A 23,113-nucleotide genomic window follows, 5' to 3' on the forward strand; every position below is an offset into this window, starting at 1 on the left:
CTCCAGGAAATGCGTTGCTGGCTGCTACTTGGAGGCTGCCTCCTTGGCAGCCCACCCCCAGGCCACCTCTACAGAGGCCTCTCTGCAAAAAGGAGGCACTGCTCGTCTCCCACCCATAGCAAGAAAATGGTTAGGGTTGCCCTCTGGGGTCTCCTGGGTTCTGCACCCACCCAATTCGATGCAAAACAGCCCCCCCCAACCCAAAATAGTGATTCCCACTTCAACCATTGGGTAAGGTTGATTTGATGCCCCCCACCCTGCTCTTGCTGTAGATCTTTACTTCCTCCTTGTTCTCTACGAGGATCTTTATTACCCCTCTGTTCTTGATTTTCACTGGTGGATTGGGGGGGGAGCCATTTTGTGGCTCACCTCAGGTGACAAAATGTCTTGGGCCAGCCCTGGCTCTAACTTACTTCAGGAGCAGCTGAGTGTGGGTGCTGGGAAGACCACTGTTCGGCTGGGGCTTCCAGACTGGAGTCCAAGGATGGCAAAGTGGTCTGCTGGGGTTTCAAAGGTGCTGGCAAAAAGGCTTCTCCTATACTGGAGTCTCCAGGACACAGGAAGGGCTTGCGGCCAGTTCAGATCCTCAAGCAGTGAGTGATGTTCTCACCTGATGAGGTTTTGCCTTTCCACCCCTCCCAATGAGACAAGAGGATCTGAAACCAAGCTTATTGTACAAAACACCAAAGAGAAATGTGCATGTAATTGCAAATGCAAACAGCCAATACTGTAACTTCGAGCTTTGGCAATGTTAACATAAATATGGGGCATATTGTAAATAAATGTATAGATTCTGAGGGAGGATGAGAATGGCTAAGACCAACATTTGTTCCACAGAGACCCCTGACACTGAAGTGGAAGACTTTTCTCAAGCAAAAGCTCCACTTTAACAAAAAGAGGATACTACACAAATATGCCTCCACAAGAATGGAACAATGGGAAGCCATATATATTTACAAAACCACTGCCAAGATCTGTAGCCAGACTCTGCTGCCAGAATCTAGAGCATGGGCAGAGAACATTTTTTAAGTCACAGGTCGCAATGCTTTCACAGGCAACTGCCTCATGCCAGTGGTGGGCAAGGCCAAAATCAAAATAAGTTCCAATTAACACATATTTATCCACACATGCATGCTACTTTCAGAAAACCTTTACCCATCAGCATCCTCCCTGCCTCCCTTCCAATCACAGCAATTTAAAACTCCCTTCCACCTCACTTCTTCTTTGTTTATTTCTCTTTTCTTTCCCTTCCTCCCCCTGCAGTTAGTCTTTAAAAAAAGGTCACATTTCCCCATTAGTCTAATTGTTCTGCAGAAAGGGTGTGATTTTGGAGGTAGCTGCCACTGTCTCATAATCCTGTGCCTCATCCTGGCCCAGCAATTTGGGGGAAGTTCCCATGTACTGAGACTAATTGCCAAGTGGGGTGCAGTTAGGGGGAGATGGCAGCAAATGGGGAGAAAGTTAAGGCTTTTCTCCCCAGCTGCAGAAAACGTGGCCAGTAGACTAGGAGAAAATGTCCCACCCACACTTCTTTGGCTTTCATGCTTCACTTTGCACTTGCTTACATTGAATGCCATCTCTTTTTGTTTTCATCACACTGAAGATTTTTTTGTATCATCAGCAAACTTGCCTATTTCACGGCTCCTTCAATGACCCTCAAAACACATGTTCTCCCACCTTGTGAGCTCTAAGTATGCACAGCATAAGCCAAGGGATATAGCCCCATTTGATTCTCCTGTATAGTAAGCCCACAACTTACACACATTTAACTTGTGTGCTGTAGTGGTTTGGAGTTACTCCTGCGTAAACTGTCCCCTTTTGGAGCTTGGCTGCCTGGGTTAAACTGTCTTGACTGCACAGCCCATCTCAACATGGCTGCCTCAGTCGCTCGCAGAGTCTGTCTGTGGGCGTTTCTTAAACCGTTGCCAGCATAAGAGTTGTTTGATTCCCAATCGTCTCCGCCTCTCATTGCGCGGGAGTCTCCTGCGCAGGGAGGGCGTGGGTAGTGGAGGACCAGTGCTCTCCTCACTGACTTCCAAGGAAGAATCCCAGAGCCCTTCCACCTCTTCTCCCATTTGTTCTCCTGGATCCTTGGTGTTACGCTGATTTCCTTCCCCCTCTATCAAGCTGCATCTCCCCCTAGTGCTTGTACCTTCCCCTGCAGAATCGGAGAGCCTCTCCTTCACCTGTTGCTCTGATGTCAGTTTCCTGACATGCACATTCAGCTTTATGCACTTGGCAATGAATGAATGAATGAATGAATGAATGAATAGGGGGCAGAAAGGGGAGGGGTGTTCAGGAAAAAGTACTTTGGCAATACCACCTGCCATTGTATATTGACTATTCATGGTTTTAGCTTTAGGCACAATCCCTGAAATGTACCCCTGTGTAAGCTGCAGGCCTACTGTATACTGGTGTGCGGTGACTGGGTGTCAAGTTGCACAATATCCTATCATCCATCATAGTAACACATGCAGGAATGTACTGGCAGGTAGTGGGGCTGTCACTCCTTATCAGGGCATTAAGTACTTGCTACCACAACTCTTTAGACCAGAGCTTTCCTTATCCAGTATTGTGACACGTTAGAGTCCACCTGATTCCTGAGTGATGTAACATGATTGGCCGGTCCATATTGGGGTCTGCAGGTCTGCAGTTAGGCTGCCAAAGTCTAAAATAAAAATTTGCCCCCATTTTCTGTTCCTTCTCACACTATCCCCTTGGTTCACAATTCTCTGTTTTATCTGGAAATGATCCCCGGCAAGAGCTAACAAGTTAGGACAGGGTGCATGTCTCAGTTCCAGTCAACACCCCCTACTGAAATGCAGAGGAGAAGGCCCCAGACCTTTTCTGCTGACTTGACAGCTGAACTTGGAAGAGCTAAAGTCATGTGTTCCCTGTTTGATAATTCAATCAAAACCACACTGCATCACTTATCAGTTGGCTACTGAAACCTCTGTGACCTCCCAATAAGGCTGCAAACACAATTAAAGCTCCCCTCACAAAGAATCCTGGGAACTGTAGTTTGTTAATCACAGAGCTACAGCTCCCACCACACTTAATCAATCACAGTTTCCAGGTTTATTTTTCCGGGGTGGGGGGGTGGGGGTGCTTGAAATGTACGCATCCATCTAGAGTCAAGCATTCCCTGTTGTCAAGGACATCTCATTAATTCTTTCCTTTTCTGCACCTTGATACTTCATTGCAAATGCATTTAGTTCGTTTGTTTTTTCTTTCTAAGACTGAGCTTAGACTTCTGAAACCAGTGTAATTTTAGGGGAGCAGTTAGTGGCGTAAACCCAGGCAGGCTGACGCTCTTGAGTCTCCTTGCTTTGAGCCCCATCCCTGTAGCTACTCATCATGTGATCCTTGCCCAGTAAAACATTGTGCTCAAGGAATGCCTTCCTTTTTAGATTCACCCAGGCACTCTTGTTCCCCCTCCATTTTGACATGTTTTTCATATAGTTTGTAAAGAAGGCCAGGAATATAACTGCACACGTACCCATTTCTTCTATTTCTCTCTCCTCCTTCTCCCCAGCTTCTACTACACTGCTCTTTTTAATCTGATCCAGTTCTCTGTGGGGGTGTTGGTTTGTATCATACTCAAATAACACATTTTTCATTCCCCCCACACCCTTAACCATCCATCCTGAATAACAGTGTAGCTTGCATGGAACCTATTAAAGAGGTTGCAACTAACTTGTGACATAAAAATATAATAACAGTTAAAAGTCACAAATGAAATGGAAAACAGTAGATATAGTTTATACACTATCCCTCAATATCAACAAGCCCCAGAAATGCAATTTTGACAAACCCCTGCTGTAACAAGTCAATACGGCCATGTTTCTCAGATCAAATAATCACAGGACCAGGCAGTTTTCTTTAAGCAAAGGTTTATCTCCACAACTGCTGAGCTACAGCCACAAATGTCCCATCCCATGCCCCTACCAAACTTGTTTTCAAACAGGAGTACAGAAATCAACATCTCACTATGATAATTCATTCAAGTGTGGCTGTGTTCGTAGCAAAGAGCATGGTAGCAACACAGATCTAAGCTCAAAACCATTGATACATAGCACCTACCTCTGGCAGGATTTTGCCTTCTTCACAGTTAATTCCTCCAATGAAGACCATATTTGGCATCACAGGTCTGGGATACTCAAATACAAAGTCATATCGTAAAAGCCAGACAGAGCCATTTCTGTAAAGTGTTGGTAAGTGAACGTCTCTCTGAAGGAGTTCTGAAGCAAGCTCTTGGTAAGAAATATACAGTCTCTTAAAAAGTGGCGTCTCTAAGAAGCTAATGAGCAGGTTCAACACTCGCTGGGCAAATGTCATGTGATCAGTGTGGCTGCTATAGCATCTTGGGACATAAGAAACTGGGTCAGGACATTTGCTGATAGCATTCTCTAAACTGCATGGGAATCCACGAAAGAAGTACACAGAAGGGATGGAGAGATGTTCAGCGAGGATGACTCCACATGGCAAAGCTGGATCTGTGAAAAGTGCATCAAACTGAGTCTCTTCCAGGTACTTCATGACTTCTCTGTTCCTCAGAAGGCTTTTGCAGTTAATGAAAAACATCTCAACAAGATGCATTAAGCTCCTATATGCTCCTAAAATCATGGCAGGAAAAGAGACTTCATCAAAGGGTTGGTTGCCAAACGAACGGAAACGCTGGGAAAGATCATCTGCTGTATACGGCACAGCAAATATTTTCCTTGTGTAATACTTTGATTCTTTCATGAGCAGATTAACTTCTGGAGCCACCACCACTATCTCATGCCCTCTTTCACTGAGCTTCTCCACTACAGCACGCATACTGAGCCAGTGGCTTCCATCCTGAGGTATCACTAGCAGCCTCTTTGCCTCTCCAAAGCAGATGAGAACAAAGACAAAACAGACAGCACTGCCATGAAAGCGAGGCACGGCGGAATCCATCTTCAATGATAGCCAACATTTGTTATGTAACGCTACCTTTTAAATCCTGAGCAGCGTGCCGTTAACCTTGGATTTACCTGCCCATATTGTTAATGATTGGTATAAAGCACAAGGTTGCTGATTAATGAGAGTCACTTCCCCCAGTGACAATGGTGAAATACTTGCACTGGATCAGTTAGAAATTTGGCCTGATTTTGCAGCTCGCACAAAATCCTCTTCAAGCATGGGTGCCCAAGCATGTAATGCCCTAAGAGAGAATATTATGAAAATGATGTACAGGTGGTACATGACTCCAGTCAAGCTTGCAAAAATATATCACTTGCCCGATAATAAATGTTGGAAATGTAAAGAAATTGAAGGTACATTATTTCACCTTTGGTGGACGTGCCCAAGGATTAAGGCCTTCTGGGAAATGATATATAATGAACTGAAAAAGGTATTTAAATATACTTTCCCGAAGAAACCAGAGGCCTTCCTCCTGGGCATAGTTGGCCAATCGGTGTTAAAGAAGGATAGAACATTTTTTATGTATGCTACAGCAGCAGCAAGAATTCTCATTGCAAAACATTGGAAGACACAAGACTTACCCACTCTGGAAGAATGGCAGATGCAACTAATAGACTATATGGAGATGGCGGAAATGACTGGCAGAATCTGAGACCAGGGAGAAGAGTTGGTGGAAGAAGATTGGAGGAAATTTAAAACTTATTTGCAGAAATGTTGTAAAGATTTTGAATGCTGATGACATTGAAATGAATTGAAGAGGTTCTAGCAACAAGGTAAAATGTAAGATGGGATTAATAATAGATAAACTAATAGGACATGAATTTGCTGAACCAATTTCTAAAAGGGATACAAAAACGGGAGACGTGAGGAAGTCAGGAAAATAAGTTAATGAAAGATGAGAAACTAAGAAAGAGGGATCTTTGGTTTTTTTGTATATGTGTTTTTTTTCTTTCTATTTTTGTGTTTAATGTCTGTATCTTTGTATTTTGTAACTTGTATTTTTTTTGTTCTATGTATTTTTCTAATTTTTTAAAAACTTTTCTATTGATAAAACTTAATAAAATATTATTTTAAAAAAAACAAGCATGGGTGCCCAAAAGTGCTAAAATAATGTACCAGACATAGCTGGCTTCTTGTCTGGAAGTGACCTCCTTCATACAGGATGCACTTCTTCACGTGTTTGTGGCGTGATCTGCTTGCTATTCCAAATCAATCCCTGAGGTCAAACTGCAGGCAGCACTACTCATACATATGCTTGCATCAGCTTGCTTTGTTTACCAAGTGATATTTGACAAGCGGTATGCCACATGATGTCAGTTACATGAATGATCAAACAGGAGTAATATGAACCAACTTTATTCCAACAAACTTGCTTTCAACTCCCCAACTTTCTCTATCCCCGGTCTGTTTCTGCTAACTCACTTCCTGGTAACTGTTCCCTTACGTTTATCTCCCTGACTGCTGCCCTAAACCCTCATTACTTAGTTCCATTATGCACTTGGAAGCTTCAAATCTGGAGCAGAAGGCTGCTCTCTCTACCCATCAAGCAGGAGATCTCTTTTTTCTCCATGGAGTGAGAAGCAAGTTGTGGGTCATTTTGACTGGGAAAATGGCATGTTAGTATGGCCATGTTTTAACTCCAAGTAGCTGCATATATATGGCTGCTTTGCACAAAAATCAAAAACCATTATGGAATTCTAACTGTCAGGTAATTTAACCTTAAGGCTGTACATTTCACTGTACTGGGCAGGGGTGGGAGAAAAGTGAGAATGAAATTTTGCCATCAGGACCTTGGAGCCTTTGCAAAGGAGCAGCTGCCAGAGGAACTGGCCATTCAAAACAGTTTCTTGTCGCCCCCCCCCCCCACTTGATTTCATCTAATTCTGGGGAAAAAGTCATAGCCTTAAAAAAAAGAAGAAGACCATAGTAAAGAGGGAAGTGTGATGCTTCAGTTTTCCCAAATCAAGAATCAGAATCTGACCCAAGCTGAACAACAGAACTTCTGAATTGGGTCAGTTCAAATTGGGTTATTTCAGAAGTGCTGAATCAATCAGGGTCAAACTGAATAATAAACTCCTAATTTATTTATAAATTCAACAAAACTGGCTTGGGATATACCAACAATCCTCTATTATTTTTTAATTTATTAAATTTGTATACTGCTCTCAATCAGGACGGTTCACAGCATTTACAAATGCAACAGTCATCTTTTGATGTCAGACCATGGATTACACTGGTTTTTAACCTGAATGTGAAATACAGTGGTACCTCGGGTTACATACACTTCAGGTTACATATGCTTCAGATTACATACTCCGCTAACCTAGAAATAGTGCTTCAGGTTAAGAACTTTGCTTCAGGATGAGAACAGAAATTGTGCAGCAGCAGTGTGGCGGCAGCAGGAGGCCCCATTAGCTAAAGTAGTGCTTCAGGTTAAGAACAGTTTCAGGTTAAGTACGGACCTCCGGAACGAATTAAGTACTTAACCCGAGGTACCACTGTAAAGGTTGTCTTCTTCAGTTAAAAATGCTGAAGTATGTGGTTTTCTTTTTTGTGCCCACAACTCCAACCTAGGTAGAATAAGAAATCCATGTAGAATGAGAACGAAGCCCACCGAGTCATCAGGTCCAACTGCTGAACGTCTGACCTACAGTAGGAATCCAACCTATACCTTAACAAAGGAATAAGTACCACAAAGGAATACAGGGCATACAACTGGAATCATTTTAGCATTTTTAAGTCAATCGTATTTATTTATTTCACGTTTATTAGTTCAGAATGTCACTGCTGTTTAGATAAACTGTATTTCCCCTGGGGCCAAAAACCCAGTTTGCACCCCCCCCACCCACCCAAGCATTTGTGTACACACACACACACAGGCTGGGAGCCTCTGTGGTGCCCCTCTGGAGGCTTCACCTGGGGCAAAACACCTGTCTAACCTTGCTGCCCCCCCTTCTAGCTATGGCACTGCTTTAGGTACCTTTAGCATTACCATGCTTATCACAAGAGATCAGGATAGGTGTGCTCCATCTACAAAAGCCTCAAGCCCCATTACCTAATTTAATTAAGACATTTATATTTGAGCACTTTGACTGTAATTGGGGAAAGGGAGCCAGAGGTAACTGCAAAGTGGATAGATCAAGAAGTATTATATCCTCTGTCCGTAACAAAGGAAATTGGTCATTTAAAATGCTTGTTTGCAGTGGAATTTGTATGTCATTATAATTTGTATCTTCTTCATGGGAACTCTGTAGACATATCTAATGGACATTAGACTTGCAGTTTATTAGGAATTCCAGATGTTTACCATTGCCAGAAACAGACTAGTAGCCAGTGGTGCTGCTGTAACAAGGGTCATATGCTCCTTACTACCAGCCCGTCAACAGTTTGTCTGCACCTCTTAGGGCCAGCTGAAGTTTCTGACTCCATTTCAAAGGCAACCCCGCAGTAATCCACACAGGATGTAACTAAGATGTGTCATTGTGGCCATATCAGACTACAGGAATGGGCACAAACTGTGCACAAATTTTATCTGTGCAAATTTCTGGCCACCACAGAAACCTGGGTATGCAGACCCAGGGCTGAATCTACTCATACATCTGGGTCCACATGCTCAAGTCCAACCGGCTGCAACACATCCAACAAAACATACTCCAACAGCACAATATGTCTATTCAGAATAAGTCCCATTGACCTCTCCCAGCAATTACGCAGAAGACCCTAGCAACTCTGATATAGTTTCTATGCAGCCAGTCATCCATGCAACTATAAACCAGACTTTTACCTAGTTCACAAAGTGTAATCAGAACATTCTTTTATAATATACCCCTAGCATCCTATGTGTGTTTACCTGGAAGTAAGTTTCACTGAATTAAATGTAACTTGCTCTTGAGTAGGTGTGCATAAGACTGCAACATTAATTTTGAAGCCATGTCTTAAATTCTATCACTTGTTGTATGTTGTATTCTAAACGGTTTGATTTCATTTGCAATGTTATCTGGATGATGTTCCATTCATTATGGAAATAACGCAAATGTAACCCTCATGATTGACATTCACAATGTGCAATTTATTATTCATATCCTTTACGTGTACTATTACATGCACAAGCACTTCTTACTTAAATGCAATTTTTATCCTTAAAGAATTTGTGAATAAAAAGTAATGGACGCACCTGTGGCAGGATTTTGCCTTCTTCACAATTTATCCCTCCAATGAAGACCATACCTGGCATCACAGGTCTGGGATACTCAAATACAAAGTCGTACCGTAAAAGCCAGATAGAGCTATTTCTGTAAAGTGTTGGTAAGTGAACATCTCTTTGTAGAAATTCTGAAGCTATATCTTCATACTTATTATACAGAGTTTTAAAAAGTGATGTTTCTACAGAATTGACAAACAGATTAATCACACGTTGGATGAAAGTCATTTGGTCTGTGTACCTGGTATAGCATCTTGGGATATAGGAAGTAGGGTTTGGAGATTTACAAATCGCATGCTCTAAACTGCATGGGAATCCACGAAAGAAGTACACGGAAGGGATGGAAAGATGTTCAGCGAGGATGACTCCACATGGCAAAGCTGGATCTGTGAAAAGCGCATCAAACTGAGTCTCTTCCAGGTACTTGATGATTTCTTTGTTCCTCAGAAGGCTGTCACAGTTGTAGAAAAACATATTTATTATATACATGTTGTTCTGATATTCTTGAAGGATTGTGTAAGGAAAAGAAACCTTACGGAAAAGGTTGGAAGCAAACTTTCGAAATCCAGCATCAAGATCTGCCTTTTTGTATGGCACTGGGTAGGTTTTCTGTTTATAATGCTTCGATTCCTTTAAGAGCAAATTAATTTCTGGTGCCACCACTGTTACCTCATGACCCTTTTCACTGAGCTTCTTGACAACGGCATTCATACTGAGCCAGTGGCTTCCATCTTGAGGTATCACCAGCAGCTTCCCAGCTTCAGTAAAGTTAATGATAGCAATCAGAAGCCATGCAGTCAAGTGGATAGGCCGATGAAAAAGATAAGCCATCTCTCCATCCAGAAAAAGTCTGTCAATAAGAGGAAACCCTTGTGTATTTCTATATTGTGTACTTGTTTAGCGCAGGAATAAAAAACTAATCTTGCTTTAGTCTATAAGCCAGATATTCTACCCGTCTGCATTAATCATTAGTCCAACATGATCTGATGAAAGTTCATGGCCATGAAAGCCCTCCTGTTTGCCCTGGAAATGAAGCACCATAAGCAATGGTGCAATGCTACAGCTCATTGATGAACTAACAAAAGGCCCTGACTAGGAAGGACCAGGAAAGGAAGTGATAGGCTAATCTGAAGTGCAAAGTAGTAAAAACAGGTTTTGTAACAGCTAGGGGAAGCTGCTGATAAGAGACATGACAGTTCAGAGACCAGATCAAAATGTGATTATAAACTCTGGTTTTGTGATAAGTCTGTAAAGGAAGGGGGTCTGGATGAGAGCCAACAACCTGAAGCTCAGTCTGGATAAGATTGAGGCACTGTCAGTGGGTGATTCCCTAAACCAGACAGATTCAGGAGGCTGCCTGCTATAGATGGGGTGCCTTCCATCAGCTTCAGCTGGGAGCCCAGCTGGGCCCCTATTTGGACAGAGACAGCCTAACGCCTGTCGTCTGTCCTCTAGTTAGTGTCTTCTTCATTAGATTATTACATGTTATACGTAGGGCTGCCTCTGAAGACGGTTCAGAAACTTCAGAATTTGGCAGCTAGGTTGCTCACCAGGGCAAGATGGCTTGAGCATATTACGCCAGTCCTGGTCCGACTGCACTGGCTGCCAATTCGTTTCCAGGCATAATTCAAAGCGCAGCTTTTGGCCAATAAAGCCTTAAACAGCTCAGGACTGCAGTTCCTCAAGGACCCCGTCTCCCCACATGAACCAACCCAGACCCTGAAATCCTCATTTGAGGCCCATTTTTGTGTGCCCCCTCCATGAGATTTGTGGAATCTTTAGGCAAAAACGCTACTCCTTAACTAGGCCCTTTTAAGTGTGGGATGGGAGTTACTGGTTTGTTTTTCTTATGTATTTTATGCTCTCATTTTGTATTTCTATGTTCTGAATCGCCCTGTGATATTCCGATAAAGGACGGTATACAAATTTAATAAATAATAATTAAAACATAGCTTATGATCATCAGTAGCAGAAACTGCGATTTTGAATGCGGGTTTAAGCCATGTTTTGTGCTTACTTTGGTCGGGTGAAATATCAGAGTCATAGCTGTCAACTTCCAGATTTGAAAATAAGGGATCAGCAGCCTCACCTGTCCCGGAGACAGTCTACGGGATTTCTAACAATCCGGGATAGCAGCGGAAAACGGCGCTGAAATAAGGGAATTTCCCGCAAAAAAGGGGAAGATTGACAGCTATGATCAGAGTTGATAAGCCCTAGTTCCGTCAGTTGGTCTGCCTCTGTGCTAAGAAACTGGAGTGTTGCACAGACAAAAAGCTGTTAACTATGGACATGCTCAGAGGTTAGCTTAAACTAACCTAAGTTCTGCTGTGAAATCAGCTCAGCCCAAGGGCCAAACTACACATGACAATGGGAGATTTGACACACTGGAGATGAGATGTGTGTGTGTAAAACCTAAGCTATAATTCTCAAAGTCTGGTAATCTAAACTGGATTTTGAGGGCTCAGGCCTCACTTCAGAGTACAGTGGCGCCCCGCAAGACGAATGCCTCGCAAGACGGAAAACCCGCTAGACGAAAGGGTTTTCCGTTTTTGAGCTGCTTTGCAAGACGAATTTCCCTATGGGCTTGCTTTGCATGACGAAAACGTCTTACGAGTGTTCCGATTTTTTTCCGCTTCCCCCCCTTTTTCTAAGCCGCTAAGCCGCTAATAGCCTTTTAGCCGCTAATCCACTAAGCTTTTAATAGCAGCTAATCCGCTAAACCGCTAATAGCGCTAATCCGCTAAGCTGCTAATAGGGTTGCTTCGCAAGACAAAAAAACCGCTAGACGAATGGATTAATTTCGTCTTGCGAGGCACCACTGTAGTTGATTGGGCTTGGTGTGCTTATGTAAAAGGAAGTAGCTCCCCAGAATAAATGAGATTGCCAGTATGGAGCACCTACAGCTAACTTGTCACTGAATGTGTATGTGTTATATGAGCAATGGAGGCAGCAGGGCACATAACCTCAGAGGCTGTATCTTTTTTCATGTGTAGTAAATACATGGAAGCAAAGCTTTAAAAGATCTATATAAAAGACTTTTAGTTAAGCAGTCTTCAATTTGAGTTAGTTAATGAAATTTCATGGAGTCTAGCGTGTTTTGTGTGCCATGAAAGTAGAGAGATTTCTGACTCCTGCCTTTTCGCTCTTAAAGTGGATCTTCGGCATGATATTAGAGGGGAACTACCTACCAATTATACTAGCTAATAGGGCTGTGCATAAATAATAAAATAAAGACATTCACCTTCGAACTCACTTTTGTTTGCTCAGATAACAGGTTGCTGAGATGACAGGTTGCCTCAGCATGATTTGACATTATGCGGTTTGCATCTGAGGTGAAATGTCACCTCATTTTCTGAAGCTCCTGATTACTTCCTCCTGGACTATAATTGGAAAATTAATAAATATTTATAAACTTACAACATTTCTGATAGAATTGGATGAAATTTGGAGCATAGTACCCATTCAGACAGAATGAAGCCTGTCAAATTTCATATTAATAGGTGGGTTTTTGTTGCTGTACAGGGCATCTTTAACATTTGTGTGTTACTTAAAGGGAAAAAGCAATTAATTTCTGTAACATTTTTATTTCTTGACAAAATTATTAGAAATAAATAGAAGTTTTTGTGCTGGGTTAGGTGCCTTTAACATTTTTAAAGGGAAGTGACTTTCCCCCCTGTGGTCAATGTTATGTGACTGCTACATCAACATGCAGTGTTTTAGGGTACACAATAAAAATTAAAAATAACCCTCCTCACTTCAAAGCCTGAAAGCCCCATCTACCTACTCTTCATGATAAAGGTGTTTTGGTCTTCATTTCTTAGCCAAGATGGCTGGCTCATCACTTTGGCTTTATTTCAAAAGCAGGTTATTTTTGAGCTATTTCTAGTACGCTTAGCAGGTGTCTTTCTCTCTTACGATCCCACTCTCTGCCCTTACCTGCCTGATAGGTCCAGAGGTACTGAACACAGGATTAATGCATTCAAGCTTACCTCTGCATCAATTACTACAGGACAGTATTTTGTTTTTCCCATTACCATCATCTACTCCCTCTTTTCTGCATTTACTGTCCATGCACACAAGTAGTACAAGTGATACTTCCCAGTATAAATGCAATCCTAGTCATTGCTTTCCAATGTCTTCTTTCCAAGTAAATATGCACAGGATTGGGCTACCATGTTTTAAATACTGTCAAGGAGATAAAGAACAATACAACTTTCAGAAGACATCTGAAGGCAGCCCTGTGTTGGGAAGTTTTTAATGTTGGATGTTTTATTTTGTTTTATACATTCTGTAAGCCTCCCAGAGTGGGGAAACCACTCTTGGGCAGGATATTGTTGTTGTTGTCTTTCTAATCCTGTCTGTCTTCTGTTGGCCAGCAATGATGAAGAGGACATGTCTTAAAAATAAAGCAACTTAAAACAAACGGTGCATTAGGTAAGACTAAATTCTTGAAGTGATTATTTTGCAAAAGAAGCCAGCAGTTTCTGTATCTGATTAATTAATATCAATCGTTCGTACAAATGGGAGCACATGGCTGGTCCGGAACATTTTGCTGCCTGAATTGAAGGGCAAAATGGCACTCTGTTCATTCATGCTGCAGAATAGGCACAAAAGTTATAGTTCTTTTAAGGTGAGCATATTTCAAAGGAACGGTATAGATAAAAGGTACAAGAGTCCTGTCCTCTATTTACCTCTGACTGCACTAATATCTGACTAGCAATTAAACATTGGTTAGATATCACATTGTTGCCTTGCATCAGGACTTTAGTAGATATCTCCCTGAAATTGGATCAAATGTTAAAACAACAGACTTTGAACTGATTACCTCCCTATGGATAGGAAGAAATGCATTTAAAATTCAAGCTGATTGTGTTGATTCATGCTAGGTTAATCTGTTAACTCAATTTTATAGTGGCTGTTCTCAAGCTATATTAACTAGAACTTGTTCTTTCATCATCCTGTTCTTTATTGTTTTAAACAGCTTTTGTAAAATGTGCTAAAGTACCTTCACCTCTAAACTGGGTAAACAAGCTAGCTCCAGAGCTATCTTTTATATACAACACCCCCCCAACTGGAGATTGTTAATCAGTAAGAAATTGTACCAGAGTTCTGAGAAAAATAAAAAAAGTTGCTGAATATTTTATATACTGTATAGAAAAAGAGATGTCCAAGTCTCAATGCTATCTAGAAACAATGTGTTCTGATCTGAAAGTCCTGGATGACTTTACTGCCATGCAATAAGTACAGCCAAGAGCACCAAGTAGGGTGCCCCCCATCATATTTTCAATGAAGGGGCTAGGCCCTTTCAAATTTATGCAGTGACAGAACAAGGCAGCATGCATGGGTACAGCCAGGGCTTTTGGGGGGGCCATAACTTGCCAGATCTCAGTTCCAGCACTTCTCAGCTGAGCGCCATTGCCCTTATAATTACTTTACAGTAATTACTTTTTACATTTTTTTATATTAAAGAATTCTGGGTTTACAAAGGTATGCCTAATGTCTCTTTTTTCAAGTTACATTTAGAACAAGGGTGAGTTCATGGTGAGTTCTGGCACCTCTTTTTCTAGAAAAAAATTTATGTACTGAAGTTCTCACCCTGGGCCAGCAGGGGGATACTGTAGATAGTTTTCACTCAGGTCCACATATGCAAATAAGGGATTGAAAGTGACGTTCAGTGATTGAATAGTTACAGAAAGTGGGTACTGTTGCGTTGTAGTGGAGCTCTATATAAGCAGGCTGGCTGAACCCTTTAGTTCAGTTCTGTTCTGGCCTGTGAATAAACAAGAGCTGTTTGAAGAATCGCTGTGTCGTCTGATATGTTCACCCACAACTTAACAAAAATAGCACTGGATACAGCTATATGATCTAGTGTGTGTCTGAATAGCTTCACATGGAGTCTTTCACTTGTGATCTAGCTTTATATCAAGCATCACTCAAGCAGAATGTAAAATGCTGGTTCTATCCCGTGTCTTTTTGCACATGAAAAATGTGGTTTGAATTTGAAAGGGAAGAAACCGTATCCTACTATGACAACCTTGTAATGTAATCCACTACTAATACTGCGGGTGGAAGGTGGTCTGAGGTTAAGAGGGAGAGGTTTTCATCTACCCTGTAATGTGTTTCAGGGTTATTTTGTACCTTCAAACACACAGCTACACTTTCCCACAACAGAGTTGTCCTCCATTTACCCACTCATGGGAAACGTGTGTGAGGGGTGGAGTAAGGTAACATGCAGTCTTGTACAGTGGTGCCTCGCAAGACGAAATTAATCAGCTCCGTGAGTCTCTTCGTCTAGCGGTTTTTTCGTCTTGCGAAGCAACGCTATTAGCGGCTTAGCGGATTAGCGCTATTAAAGGCTTAGCGGCTATTAAAGGCTTAGCGGCTATTAAAGGATTAGCGGATTAGCGGCTAAAAGGCTACTAGCGGCTTAGCGGCTTAGGAAAAGGGGGGGAGCGGAAAAACATCGGAACCCTCGCAAGACGTTTTCGTCTTGCAAAGCAAGCCCATAGAGAAAATCGTCTTGCGAAGCAGCTCAAAAACGGAAAACCCTTTCGTCTAGCGGGTTTTCCGTCTTGCGAGGCATTCGTCTTGCAGTGCACCACTGTACTGGCCAGTTCAAGGTAGCCTCTTCATGGATATTGAAGTGTCAGCCCCAGACCCATCTCCAACCTGCAGTATTTACATTACAAGGTAGTCAGAGTCTCTTTCAAAATAAAAGTACATTTTTTCATGTGCAAAAAGACATTAATTAGAAACAGCATTTTAAATACTGCTTCTTAGTCGAAATACTACCCCAAACTCTTTCTATAATGTTATGAGTTTGTGGGTTCTAGACTCCCCAAAATTCCTGGGTCCAAAAAATGTTAGAAGTTAATCAATGCTTGGAGTGTTAAAGACTGGCTGCTAGACACTGGATTTAGCAGTGTTCAAAGACAGCCCAAACCAGCTTCCCATGTGCAGAAAATCTCCTGAGATGATGGGCCATTAAATAGAAGACAAAGAGAAGGTGAGGAGCCCTTAGGAAAGACAAAAAGAAGGGACTCTGGGCCAGTTGACAAATGGGAACTAACTCAGAGTTAGTCTGAAAGACCAAGAACAGAGTTTGAAGCAGAATTAAGTTTAGGATTGGAGTTTGCAGGGTGTGACCTAGGGAAAAAATGGCACAAACTGGAGAGAGGGTCAGAGTCCTATTTTTGGAGCATGTTTGATTTCTGTTTGAACCCAGGGTTGCAGCTATAGGAGAATCAAGATCCTCTTGGAGTTTTCATGCTGTGAACCTCTCCATCATAGGCTGAGGTTGCATATATGTGTAAATAAACCATGAATCATGAAGACAACACATTTACCACTGTTTCATTCCCCCCAAAGAAACCTGGACTCTGGGTAAGCATGCCTGGAATCTTGCACGGCTTGGAAATTTGGGCTCTGTATAACAAGATGATATGGCATCTCTTTATTATTTACACAAGCAACCTCAACATTCTCAAGAATAATGTGTGTGTGTGTTTGTATACACACACACACACACACACACACATTTTTCTGAATCTGGACTCTGACACTCAATCCATGGACAAATGTACTTATTTTACATACCTAGATATTTGTTTTGTTTTTCTGTTCTGTTTTTGATACTCTGTTCCAGCTGTTTCTCTAATTTTTAGATCCACTAATTTTTGCAAACCAATAACATGCAAGTCTTGATAACCAATGCAGTAACCAAAATTGTTCAGTATACATCAGAGACAGCTATATCAATATAACAGATATATAATATATCAGACAGCTAGTATCAATATAACATCCTTTGTCAGGTGAACATCATACATCCATTACAAATTTGTTCTCCCCCGCCCCCCACTTTATTTGCACCGCTACACACAAACACACACCATGTTTAGCTATACCTGGAATAGCTGGAGAAAAGAAAAATAACGAGCGAATCTTGGGGGGGGGGTGAGGGAAGGAAGCATTCTTGGAAGGAACCAAAATGGTCAAAGGCCTGGAAACGATGCTTTATGAGGAATGGCTAAGGGAGCTGGGCATGTTTAGCCTGGAGAAGAGGAGGTTAAGGGGTGATATGATAGCCATGTTCAAATATATAAAAGGATGTCACATAGAGGAGGGAGAAAGTTTGTTTTCTGCTGCTCCAGAGAAGCGGACACGGAGCAATGGATCCAAACTACAAGAAAGAAGATTCCACCTAAACATTAGGAAGAACTTCCTGACAGTAAGAGCTGTTTGACAGTGGAATTTGCTGCCAAGGAGTGTGGTGGAGTCTCCTACTTTGGAGGTCTTTAAGCAGAGGCTTGACAACCATATGTCAGGAGTGCTCTGATGGTGTTTCCTGATTGGCAGGGGGTTGGACTCGATGGCCCTTGGGGTCTCTTCCAACTCTAGGATTCTAGGATTCTTACCCCACCAGAAGCCTGAACCAGCTTCGTGACACTCACTGGTTTTTTTGCTCCTAGAAATTTATACACCGCTTGATTGTAAAAATAAAAACCCTCAAAACGGCTTGCAAAAAAGCAAAGCAAGGAAGTCGAGAAAAATTCACAGCCATTCTTTGAAACACACAAAAGTTAAAATACAGAAACAGATGGAATTACGTGAACCGGCTAAGCACTTGGAAGAACTACAACTCCCACAAGCCACTGCGGCCAGCCGGCTGGGCGGCGCTCGGGCGAGAAGCCGGGGAGAGACTACAGTTCCCAGCAACCTCTGCAGGTTAGAGGAAGCCCAGCGGCCTTGGGGCGGCTTTCGGGCTTCTTCCTCGAGGCGCCGTCGGCTCCGCAGGCGAGAGGGAAGCGGCCGGGCTGGGCCGGTGGCGCTGCCGCTGCTGCTGCTGCTGAGGTGCGCGACTGAAGCGCCCCGGGCAGGGGGGAACAGTGAAAGGGCCTTTGGGAGGCTGGCGTTGCAGGCCTCGTCACGGGCCTAGTCCTCAGTGAGGTGCTTGCGCCGGGGGCCTGGGCGGTGTGTTGTTTGCCTGTCGCTTTTCACGTGACCGAGCATTCGCACGGAGAGGAAACGCGTCAGGGAGAAGAGTCCCGGCCGGATCCTTCCCGGCCCCTTTGACAACGGGACTTGTTTGCTCCCACAGGCAGCCGCGAATCGGGGCCCTCGCGTCGCCTCTTGCGCTGCCCGGGGAGAGGAGGCCGCCTTCCTGGACCGTTTCTCCGTGGGAACGCGCAGGGCGGAATGGTGGCAGCCCCCGCAGGGCAGGAGCGCGAGGGGGATCAGAGGCAGGTTTCTTCCCCAGTCTTCCTGGGCCTGATACTTGCACGGGGGCCCAAACTGACTTGCGCATGTTGCCCGTGTGAGTACCCCACCTGCTTTCCCCTCCGCGCCGCAGAGGGCGCGGAGTGTTTCCACAGGCAGGTGCTGCCCTGGCTTCTCCTTTCCTTCTACCTAGTTGCCCTTGGGCTACGCTGCCTCTCCCTGCTTCTGTTTCCTAATGGAAATCTCCAAAACATGTCTTCTCCCACTTGGAGCTGCTTGAGTTGCTTCACAGTGTGGGCATAAAGGACTTTCCAGGTACAGTGGACCAGAGGCGTAGCGTGGGTTGTCAGCACCCGGGGCAAGGCAAGTAATTTGCGCCCCCTAGAGTGAGTGAGCCAGGTAGGGGCAGAGAGTTGCGAGTGCGAGCACGCCCCCCCCAATGTTGCAGCCGGCCCCCCCCTGCACCCCCATGCTACGCCACTGCAGTGGACGCTCGGGTTGTGAACGTGATCCAGGCGGGAGGCATGTTCGCACCCCACAGTGTTCACAACCTGCAGCGCCGCGTCTGTGCACACGCGGGTCGCAATTCAGTGCTTCTGCGCAAAGCACGATTTAGCACATCTGCACATGTGTGCGCACCGGAAGTAACCCGTTTTGGTACTTCTGGGTTCGGCACGGTGTGCAACCCAAAAACGCGCAACCTGAAGCGTCTGTAACCCGAGGTATGACTGTACTTGATAACTCTGTCCTAAGTGGCATATGTAATGTCCTGACAATATACCGTATTTTTTGCTCTATAAGACTCACTTTTTCCCTCCTAAAAATAAGGGGAAATGTGTGTGCGTCTTATGGAGCGAATGCAGGCTGCGCAGCTATCCCAGAAGCCAGAACAGGAAGAGGGATCACTGCTTTCACTGCACAGCGATCCCTCTTGTTGTTCTGGCTTCTGAGATTCAGAATATTTTTTTTCTTGTTTTCCTCCTCCAAAAACTAGGTGCGTCTTGTGGTCCGGTGCGTCTTATAGAGCGAAAAATACGGTATATGCTGGAGGAACCACAGCAGGCTCCCATAGTGGTTCCTCTCTCCTCCCCACAACTGCCACCAAGGGGGCAAGTCTAAATAGCCACCGTGTCCTGAGGGGGAATGAAAAAGATGCAGTAACAGCTTTTTCTAAACAAGTTAATCCCACCCTGCCATTTCTGTTATAACCTTTTTAAAGCAATGCTTATCATTGTAATCACTTTTTGAGGTCTGCCTGAAAAGTATATGAAATAAGTAAATAAAATAAATGGATTAGGATAAATCTTCACTTTAGGTAAAAATAGGTTGGTTAGTGGAGCAGTAAACTTCCTCTTGCCATATGTCAAGATATTACAGATCATCAGTTTACCAGGTATTTCCATATATGCCTTGATACGTTACTGCTTAGTAAAAATACCAATACATTTATTTCCATATGGGGTGGAGCTCTATACAGGGCCCATCATATGTAACAAGAGATATGTTGTGTAAACGGACTAACCACTTTCCTTGACCAGTCATTCTGTCCACTGTTTCTTGATTTTCATTCCATACTTATATCTTTGAAATCTATGCATAGTTGTAATTTATCCCCCCCCCCATGTTGTGAATGGAGTCATGTCAGAAGGATAGGAGTCTGAAGACGTCCAGCCATGTAAATGGCAATAATTTCCTCCAGTCATTAGCAAACCTCAACAAAGACATTCATTCAGTGCTATCATTGGCTATTTTCAAAGGACAAATATTATCTAAGCATCTTTCTCATCGTTTTAATTGTACTTTAAAATATGGATATTTTTTCAGATAACACCAGTATAACATAATTGATGAAAATAGAAAGTTCTGTAGTAAAAGATTATTTTTTCTTCTTCTTTAAAGGTCTGTGTTATAATTTCACAATGTTTGGAAATTTATTTGATGAAGACTTCTCCTTTTTGTCAAACAATCAATGTGGGAAGCAAAAGTCAAAACACAAAGATGCTGAGCTGCTTGTTCCTAGAGAAAGCACCAATTTAAGTGGAATAAAAAATCAGGGTGGAACATGTTACCTTAATTCACTTCTTCAGACTCTACTATTCACACCAGAATTTAGAGGTACTGTACAGTATTTTAACATTTTAAAATAGCTTTTTCTGAAAGCCGGATTTTGTGTTATTTCACACAAAGTAGTTTTCTTTTCTTACTATATAACCTAGGAATGAATGGGAAAAAAACTTCAAAAATGTATTTCTAAATGTTGTATTGGATTATAGATCAGAGTATCTAAGGATTGAGTAAAATTCACAATGAAAGATACAAAGGTTGAAAGTAACAAAAAAGGCTTGTGTGGCATAATGAAAGTTAACAAATGTATACTCTGAAAAGTATATTTGGGTAAGAGTGTTGATATTTTTCCAGCATCAATTATTAGGCTAGTTGGCTAACTGTTGATCTAGAGCTGTAGCATAGACTTGTTTTATTCAGAATTGATTTGAGGTTTTGCGTGTTAATGTAAGTTGGTCATCACCACAATGCCTGATTCTGAATCCGAATAATATTTCTGTTTCATGTTTGTGTGCCTCAGACTTAGCTTTTCCTTATTAGATCATCTCATCTTTCTGTGGATGAATGGGCAGGGCTCGCTTGCTTCCCACTGTATTAAAATGGTCCTTTTTGTCTGCTTTCTTCGAACAGACATTAAACTCTGCAATCTCACTATTTTTTTAAAAAGCCAAATTGTGCAAGGACCAACACTGACAACTTCCTCAGAATAAATAAACCTTTTGTCCCATGGGGAATGGACAAAAGCAAAATGATCATGCTAGCTCGTGCCTATGGAAATTGTGATACAAACCCATTTGGAGGGCAAAGGAGCAAAATAAAGACTGATTTAGAAAGTTAACATTTCTATTTGCACACTTCTTTATAATTGTGGTGTTGGTAGGAGATTTGTTCTCATACTGGTATTTTTCATTTTTGTTGTAGAAGCACTGTTTTCTATAGGCCCTGAAGAACTTGGTTCTTTGGAAGACAACAGTAAGCCTGAATCAAAGGTATTCAATTCTATACTTCAATCAGCTCAAAGGTTTATGATGTTCACCAGGTTAGCTTGGGCCACTCATTCGCAGCCTAAACTACATCACAGGATCATCATGAGGATGAAATGGGGAGAAGTCTGTATGCCACCTTGATCTCTTTGGAGGAAAGGTGGGGTATAAATGCAATAAATAAATAAAATATTTATGAAGATGACGGATAATGTATTTATAATGCAAAGCTGGGGATGCACACGTTACTTCATGTGCTCATATAATCTACAAAGCAGGGATTTTCCTGCATAGGTTCTGGTGCAGTGCTTTCAGAATACACACAGGTCCTGTTGTGCAAACACTCATTACACAAACCTTTAGTTATTTGCACATGAAGAATTTCTACCCTAACATCACTACATGAACATCTACTTTAGATATCTGAGCATGTTAAACAGTGAGCAGTTGTTCAGTGTCTAAAAAGATTCTCTGACCAAGTGTATTCTCTGTAGTTGGAGTGACTAATCAATATAAATAATATCAAATCTGTCTTAGCTCTGTGCACTTAAAAGCTGTGAGGCGGCATTACCATGCACAGGGGAAAGCCTGGACTGTCCCTTGATATATTCTAAAGAAAAGTAATTAGGTGAAATTGGGTTTAAGCAAAATTATTTTTATATAGTTGTTTCACATGGAAGAGAGAGCAAGTTTGTTTTCTCCTGCTCTGGAGGGTAGGACTTGAACCAATGGCTTCAAGTTACAAGAAAGGAAGTTACATTAGGAAGAACTTTCTGGTGGTAATAGCTGATCAACAGTGGAACAGAGTCCCTCATGAGGACTCTCCTTCCTTTTAAAGCAGAGGTTGGATGACTGTCTGTCATGGGTGCTTTGGTTGAGATTCCTGCATTGCAGGGGGTGGACTAGATGACTCTTGGGGTCCCTTCCAGCTCTACGATTCTGTAGTAATGACTTGTAATTGGATACCTCATTTATATTTGTTTAGTTATGTTTGTTACAGGTTATAACAAGTTCTTTACTGATTAGCCAAACCTTTTCTTCATTGAAATGAAAACATTTAAAAAGCACTTTGGGGCTAAGTGTTTTCATACGGCTATTGAATAGAGATGGGGAATCTGTGGCGCTCCATATGTTAGGCTTCAACTCCCATCATACCTGATCACTGGCCAGACTGATGGAAGTTGTAATCCTAACATCTGGAGGACTACAGGTTTCTCGCCCTACTATATAATATTCAACTAAACAGATGTACAGTGGTGCCTCGCTAGACGAAATTAATCAGTTCCGCGAGTCTCTTCGTCTTGCGAAGCACGGCTCTTAGTGGCTATTAACGGCTTAGCGGCTTTAAGAAAAAGGAAACGAACTCGCAAGACGTTTCGTCTTGTGAAGCAAGCCCATAGGGAAATTCGTCTTGCGGAACGACTCAAAAAACGGAAAACTCTTTCGTCTAGCGAGTTTTTCGTCTTGCGAGGCATTCGTCTTGCGGGGCACCACTGTAGTAGTTTGCTAAATGCATGATCCAGCCAAAGCTAAGCAGACTTCAGCCTAATTGATATAAATGGAAGAACTGAACTGTACTTAATTCTTTCCCACTGAAATCAGTGTAAGTTAGAAATCTGGTTGAATCATGCCCTAATGGAAGCACAGTTAGTTATACCGTAGCCTGCAGAGGTTCATCTTGAAGCAACTTGGAGGAGGG

At 42.5% G+C, this 23,113-nt stretch overlaps 3 protein-coding genes across 9 annotated transcripts in view; 1 reads left to right on the forward strand and 2 right to left on the reverse strand.

Moving 5' to 3' along the window:
• The window catches only part of LOC309515507 (UDP-glucuronosyltransferase 1A6-like), a 36,358-nt gene extending 31,402 nt beyond the window's left edge, over positions 1 to 4,956 (reverse strand). Inside the window, exon 1 of the mRNA XM_082193448.1 lies at positions 4,084 to 4,956. Coding sequence (XP_082049574.1) covers positions 4,084 to 4,941 — 858 coding nt within the window. The 5' untranslated portion in view covers positions 4,942 to 4,956. The remainder of the gene's footprint in view (positions 1 to 4,083) is intronic.
• Positions 4,957 to 7,358: 2,402 nt separating this feature from the next.
• On the reverse strand, positions 7,359 to 10,907 carry LOC309524611 (UDP-glucuronosyltransferase 1A6-like). Of its 3 annotated transcripts, none has more exons than XM_082209359.1 (2): positions 9,122 to 10,905; positions 7,359 to 7,594 (listed from the first exon to the last, which is right to left on the reverse strand). In XM_082209359.1, exons 1-2 carry the CDS (start codon positions 9,977 to 9,979, stop codon positions 7,430 to 7,432), a joined length of 1,023 nt encoding a protein of 340 aa, XP_082065485.1. In that variant the 5' UTR covers positions 9,980 to 10,905; the 3' UTR covers positions 7,359 to 7,429. The 3 variants fall into 3 exon arrangements, with proteins under 3 accessions (XP_082065485.1, XP_082065486.1, XP_082065487.1); XM_082209360.1 differs by having other exon boundaries at positions 7,455 to 7,612; positions 9,122 to 10,907; XM_082209361.1 differs by having other exon boundaries at positions 7,455 to 7,618; positions 9,122 to 10,906.
• Positions 10,908 to 17,888: 6,981 nt separating this feature from the next.
• The window catches only part of USP40 (ubiquitin specific peptidase 40), a 44,929-nt gene continuing 39,704 nt past the window's right edge, over positions 17,889 to 23,113 (forward strand). For 4 of the 5 annotated variants that reach the window (XM_082225170.1, XM_082225172.1, XM_082225171.1 and 1 more), the window contains exons 1-3: positions 17,889 to 18,001; positions 20,267 to 20,482; positions 21,353 to 21,420. In XM_082225170.1, coding sequence (XP_082081296.1) covers positions 20,287 to 20,482; positions 21,353 to 21,420 — 264 coding nt within the window. In that variant the 5' untranslated portion in view covers positions 17,889 to 18,001; positions 20,267 to 20,286. Of the gene's footprint in view, positions 18,002 to 18,369; positions 18,391 to 20,266; positions 20,483 to 21,352; positions 21,421 to 23,113 lie in introns of those variants that run through there. The other variant, XM_082225173.1, reaches the window with a different exon arrangement.

This window comes from Podarcis vaucheri (genome assembly GCF_965113315.1).
Source record: "Podarcis vaucheri genome assembly, chromosome: 1".
Lineage (NCBI taxonomy): Eukaryota > Metazoa > Chordata > Lepidosauria > Squamata > Lacertidae > Podarcis > Podarcis vaucheri.